We start from the raw sequence: 7,005 nt of genomic DNA, 5'->3' as shown, positions 1-7,005 counted from the left end.
TTCTTATGCATTGGTTATAAGAAGCCCAGATGGTATGTCTGTGGTGAGGCAGTAGCCACAGCTTGGTGTCCCATTTTCCAGAAATACCATTAGGGGGAAAAATCTGTACCAGTTCCCAAAAAAATCTGGTTGTAAAATCTTGAATCTTGTAAATGTTGAGCCTTGTAAATGTTGTAAAAACTAAATCTCGAAAATAAAGACTACTGACCTGTTGATTTGACCTCAGCACTGGTGAAGTGCTTTGAGAGGTATATTGTCTCCACACAGAAGGAAGAAATCAACAGTCTGTTAGATCCTTTTCCAGTTTGCCTATATACTGCTTTTAATACAATACAACCTGCATATATACTGCTTTTAATACAGTACAACCTGCATATATACTGCTTTTAATACAGAATAACCTGCATATATACTGCTTTTAATACAGTACAACCTGCATATATACTGCTTTTAATACAGTACAACCTGCATATATACTGCTTTTAATACAGTACAACCTGCATATATACTGCTTTTAATACAGAATAACCTGCATATATACTGCTTTTAATACAGTACAACCTGCATATATACTGCTTTTAATACAGTACAACCTGCATATATACTGCTTTTAATACTGTACAACCTGCATATATACTGCTTTTAATACAGTACAACCTGCATATATACTGCTTTTAATACAGAATAACCTGCATATATACTGCTTTTAATACAGTACAACCTGCATATATACTGCTTTTAATACAATACAACCTGCATATATACTGCTTTTAATACAGTACAACCTGCATATATACTGCTTTTAATACAGAATAACCTGCATATATACTGCTTTTAATACAGTACAACCTGCATATATACTGCTTTTAATACAGAATAACCTGCATATATACTGCTTTTAATACAGTACAACCTGCATATATACTGCTTTTAATACAGTACAACCTGCATATATACTGCTTTTAATACTGTACAACCTGCATATATACTGCTTTTAATACAGTACAACCTGCATATATACTGCTTTTAATACAGAATAACCTGCATATATACTGCTTTTAATACAGTACAACCTGCATATATACTGCTTTTAATACAGTACAACCTGCATATATACTGCTTTTAATACTGTACAACCTGCATATATACTGCTTTTAATACAGTATAACCTGCATATATACTGCTTTTAATACAATACAACCTGCATATATACTGCTTTTAATACAGAATAACCTGCATATATACTGCTTTTAATACAATACAACCTGCATATATACTGCTTTTAATACTGTACAACCTGCATATATACTGCTTTTAATACAGTATAACCTGCATATATACTGCTTTTAATACAATACAACCTGCATATATACTGCTTTTAATACTGTACAACCTGCATATATACTGCTTTTAATACAGAATAACCTGCATATATACTGCTTTTAATACAATACAACCTGCATATATACTGCTTTTAATACTGTACAACCTGCATATATACTGCTTTTAATACAGTATAACCTGCATATATACTGCTTTTAATACAATACAACCTGCATATATACTGCTTTTAATACAGTACAACCTGCATATATACTGCTTTTAATACTGTACAACCTGCATATATACTGCTTTTAATACAGTACAACCTGCATATATACTGCTTTTAATACAATACAACCTGCATATATACTGCTTTTAATACAGAATAACCTGCATATATACTGATTTTAATACTGTACAACCTGCATATATGCTGCTTTTAATACAGTATAACCTGCATATATACTGCTTTTAATACAGAATAACCTGCATATATGCTGCTTTTAATACAGTACAACCTGCATATATACTGCTTTTAATACAGTACAACCTGCATATATACTGCTTTTAATACAGAATAACCTGCATATATACTGCTTTTAATACAGTACAACCTGCATATATACTGCTTTTAATACAGAATAACCTGCATATATACTGCTTTTAATACAGTACAACCCCAACTAACTAAAAGCTGATTGAAATGAATGCTAACCTTTGTACATGCACTTGTATATTTTGTACATTAGACCCAAATGGTTGTAGAGACTAATTATTCAGATGATACCTCTGATGATCTTAGGATTAATGCGTGAGAACAATAATCTATCCAAGTGCTATTCTAAGATAAAGAGATTTGTGGAATCATGTGACAAAATCTCATTTTGAATGTCAAGATGACAGAGCAGAATTTGGCTCAGGAAGGAATTGCTGAACAAAGGCCTGTGATTATTTATAATGAAATCATGTAGCAAGTTTCCTCTAACAAAGACATATGGAAGACACATACAGAGAATTTGTGCTCCAGACTGCAGCAAATAGTTTACTTTCTGGAAAGATCGAAGATTTCTGGAGTAGAACAGAACTCATGATTTTGTGTTATAGTGCTATACTGGAGAGCCTTGTAACTCAGTTTGATAATCTGACAGTAGTGTTGAAGAATAGACTAGCTAGTCTGGGCAGTTCATGCTTGGAGGATCACAGGAGTTAGGTAACACTCTTCAGTTGATTAGAGATTAACCAGGTTGAAAAATCCTTTTGTATCTGTCAAGCATCATAACGCTAAAGAGTGATATAAGTAAAGTGATATATGTATTTACTGTTATGACTAGATTATATATATATTTAATTTTTTTTAGTGTTCTGATTGTAATAATGACAAGCAGATGGTTGAGAAGCCTGAGTGGAACAATAAATTTATCTCAGCTAATGTCATTTTCATCTAATTTCTCAACTCACTTCAACTAAAATAAGCCAAATATGAAAGTCTAATATGAAGTAAGTTTAATATGAAATTATTTTTTCACACAAACCAAAAATGTATTTGAACTCAGATACTGAACATGTAATTCTTAAAAGTAAGAAATTCTCATAGCATAAACCACATTATCTTTTATTTTGGGAAGTATTTGTATCAGTTTTCACAAACTACAAAACCTACTTTTTCTCTAATTTGAGAATTTTGTATTTCAACACTTACATATTGCTTTGGGTCAGATATGTACAGACTAATCATGAGTGGGTTCCAGTTCAGAGATGGAAGAAGCACACAAAAGCTCCAATACTGCCAGTATTAATCTAAACAAATAAACCGGTAAAAGATGAAGATAGTCGAGGTTTAATTTTTATCTGAAGTAAAAGAGTGAAAGTACAAACTCTTACGTTTATGTAACCTGTGAATGAGAAAATACAATTGTGGGCCTTAAATCACACACTGATTTTGTTACTGGTGGTTAATTAGTGTGGTTTTTCGCCAATGAACCAACAAATACAGATAAACTAAATTAACAAAAACTAAGTAACAACTAGAGGTGTAACAATCAGATGATCTGGATGGATTCATGCGCTGATTTAAAAGGAAACATTTAAAATGAATCAAGGCAACAATCATAAATCAGTTATTATTTATTATAATTTATTATAAATGGATTATTCTATTAAAAGATAGACAACGGGAGTATAAAAATAATTCTTTGTTTAAAGCTGATGTGGAAATATTCTAGAAAGTTGATTTGCCTGTAACTCTGATACTTAAAATAGTCCTTCCCTATGTCATCATCATTCACAAATTAATCCAACCTAGATTCTGAGCAAAGTGCCTCACATATCGATCAGAGGCCACTAAGTCAAATCATATTATATTATAGCAGATTCCTTGGTATTGTCAAATGTTGAATCATTGCCCTAAGAACTCAAATTATTTCATATCGTGTGGAGGGTCACACACATAGTAACAACAGCTATGCTAATAACTATAACAACTTAATAGCTAGTTAATAGCTAGTTAATCTAACAATACACATTGGTTAGATAAATACAAAATGTAGCTCAGATACTGATAGATATTTGGAGCAATAGATATATTTTAATACTTTTTATACACTATTCAGATCAGATCTGATGACTGAGAGGATCATGGCAAATTTTGAATTCCATCTTTTGGTTCTTTTCAGACTATTCTTTTGTTGATTTTGCCTTATGCTTTGGATTGTTCTCTTGTCGCAGGGTACATTTCATTTTTAACTGCTTGAAATTCCTTCGCATTTCATTCCTTAGAAATTGGACAAATAGTATGTGTTCCATTTTTTTCCCCTTCAGATACCGGGGGGTGGGGGGTGGGGTGTGTGTGTGGTCGTTTGTGTGTGTGAAAACTTTTGCACTCAACTGGAGTTTTGAAACAGTAAAGACAAGCCTTGTTTAAACAACTTTATTGATTTAAAATGCAATCAAAATGACAGTAGTTATAGAGGAGCACACAGAGTTACAGCATCGACTAGGCCAGCAGCTCTCAGAGGACTGTTATTGTGAAAAATCCTGACTTTGAGAGCACAGCCTGCTGTTAAATGTAACATTCTCCTCATCTGTCAAACATTCATTCACTTTAAGAATCACACACACACACACACTCTCAGGCTGGATGAAATTCGTCAAATGAGTCCAGTGATACAGAAAAAAAAAACTTAAACCAAAACAAAAGCAAAAACCCCAACAAACTAAAAGAAGGCCTAGTTGTCTTTCCTGCATTCTTATAAATATTTTTTACTTAATTATTATGGTTCTTATATACTATCATCTGCATTGGTTGTGTAAAACGAGCAACCATGGAGGATTTTTGCATCTGTAATGTATTGTTATCTTTGTTATTTGTCCTTCTGGTTTCCTCTGTAATTCACACGATCATGTTTCTAACTGGACCTGAGTCTATTGTGTAGTTTCAGAAGCCTTATCCTTTTGTCTAAATCCGTGCCTCTGTGTGCATGTGTGTGTGTGTGCATGTGTGTGTATGTGTGTGAGAGAAAGAAAGAGAGACAATGAGAGGGAAGAACATAAGGAACAGTAGTTGTGATGCAGTGATATGGGTCTTTGGTTTTGAAAACAGTAAAACACTTGCTACAAGAAAAATTAAGAAGTGCTGTGATTATAGCCACTGATACGACTGTAGAGTGAGAACCAAGTCTTAAAAGTTTAACGGCAATAACACACTCGTATTGAATTAACTGAAAGAAAGAAAGACTAGGGTTTAGTATTTATTTGTGTCTATGCTACATTAATAGAAATCTATTTCTCTGATTCTATATGGAGAATGCATGAATCGCAGGATGAACCTGAAGGATTTTATAGTCTTCATTCCATTAAAAAAACCCACTCCATTCATGTCATCATGAGAACACAGCTGATAACATTTAAACACTGTTATTCTTATAGATTTATATAAGTAATTACATATGGACAGATATCAAATATATATTCTCATTTATGTGGTCACGTCCACTGGCATGTCTATTGCATGTACCGTGTTGAAGCAATTGAATAGGAATCAATTCTAACTAGCAAAATGAACATTTGCAGTAGGAAGGAAGGAGTCTCTAATCAGTGTGTCACAGGAAAAAAGACAAAACCATTCGAAACCAATCAAAAATATAAATCAACAAACAAGATAATTCATCCAAACACTGTCCCACCTCCATTTTGACACATACAGGAGACAAAGATCCACAAGCGCCTGTCTTGTAACTTTGCATTAGTAACCCAAGAATAAAATCCAAACAAATTGAAAAAAACCAAAAACATATGTGCATTTAAAAAAGATTTGTGCAAAAAATTTAAGTATGAGTCATAGGCATGGAAAAGTTGAGCACCACTGTTGGATACAGCATGCAAACGTTTCCCAATTGTAGCAGAAAATGAAAGCATGAATGATTTTATATGAGTATAACTGCATTTCAAGCAACAATCTGCACTAAATTCCTCCAAAACATCAAATTAAAACTGAAACAAAGCAATATGGTCAAAAGAAAAACCCTAAAACCCGTTGCAAAGATATATAAAGACCTAAATAAATTCTCCTAAACCATAAACCGGAGATGCACAGCTCTGATTTTTAAAGAGTTTTCAAAAAGAAATTCCTCTGTGGTGAAAGGAAAAAGATGCATTGAATTTGAATCCAAATCTGCTCCAGTGGGATCGAGGCTTTGGGTGCTGGTTCCAGATCAGGTCTAGCGCTCAGCGTGCAGTTTAGAGATGATCCAGATTCAGACCTTTGTCAGTTCTCTCATGGCTCATTTGATCATCAAGCTGTAGGAATCTGATTCTGTGCTACTAATCATCAGCCATCAGATACTTCTCTTACTTGCAGGAATGATTTTATATCCACACTGTTGCTTCCTATTTGGACGGTTGATGAAAGCGGGACATTTCAGTTCTTACATGGATGAGTGTGTATGAAGAGGGAGCAGGGCAGTGTATGGGGGCACAAGGTCAAAGGTCAGGACCTCAGCACTGCTCAGCCTCGATGAAGCCCTCTTTCTCCTGGCCGACAGGCTCCACCTCGGCGTACGCAGGATACCCTGAACCACGGCGGAACTTCATGGCAGGCCACCGGCTTGGTCGTCTCTACAAAAACACACGAGTGTTATGTTACATCATGTTATTCATGTTCTTGTGTTGGAAAAGGAAAAAAAAATGAAATCCACATTCTCTAGAACTCTCAAAGCAAGTCTCATCTAACAGGAGCTGTCTCAGTGCTCCGATCCAAGTCTCTTTTTTCTTGCTAATAGATTAAAAAGATTGCTATAGTGCTGATATGATATGCTCCCAACACTCTGAATCATGATCCAGAGAAATAAACACACTATTGTCCGGATTTTACATATTCTATCACAATCTGTTTCTTAAATAGACCAGCATATGAGTTTTCCTACGAAGTCTTGAATGTCACTGGTAGAAAGAATGCAGTTATAAACTTCAGATTCTAGATCATTTTCCATGTAGAAAAGTTTTACGAAGCTAGAACCATTAAAAGAATGCTTGAGAAACTCTTTTTTTTTGTACAGGGTGTACCTATAGTATCTTATGCAGGACAATTTTCAGAGACAAACTCAGAAACTGGCTTATGTTGAAACCGTGTGTTTGCATTTTTACCACAAATTTTTATATTTATACATTGAAGTTATACATTCAATA

The 7,005-nt window shown here is 34.0% G+C and overlaps 1 protein-coding gene across 2 annotated transcripts in view; it reads right to left on the bottom strand.

Moving 5' to 3' along the window:
- Nucleotides 1–4,234: 4,234 nt before the first annotated feature.
- The window catches only part of plxdc2b (plexin domain containing 2b), a 115,283-nt gene continuing 112,512 nt past the window's right edge, over nucleotides 4,235–7,005 (bottom strand). For both annotated transcript variants that reach the window (XM_034303946.2, XM_026936701.3), the window contains one exon: nucleotides 4,235–6,435. In XM_034303946.2, coding sequence (XP_034159837.2) covers nucleotides 6,316–6,435 — 120 coding nt within the window. In that variant the 3' untranslated portion in view covers nucleotides 4,235–6,315. The remainder of the gene's footprint in view (nucleotides 6,436–7,005) is intronic.

This window comes from Pangasianodon hypophthalmus, chromosome 4 (genome assembly GCF_027358585.1).
Source record: "Pangasianodon hypophthalmus isolate fPanHyp1 chromosome 4, fPanHyp1.pri, whole genome shotgun sequence".
NCBI lineage: Eukaryota > Metazoa > Chordata > Actinopteri > Siluriformes > Pangasiidae > Pangasianodon > Pangasianodon hypophthalmus.
Note: the sequence above shows the minus strand (reverse complement) of the source record. Positions and strands in the feature narration are given on the sequence as shown.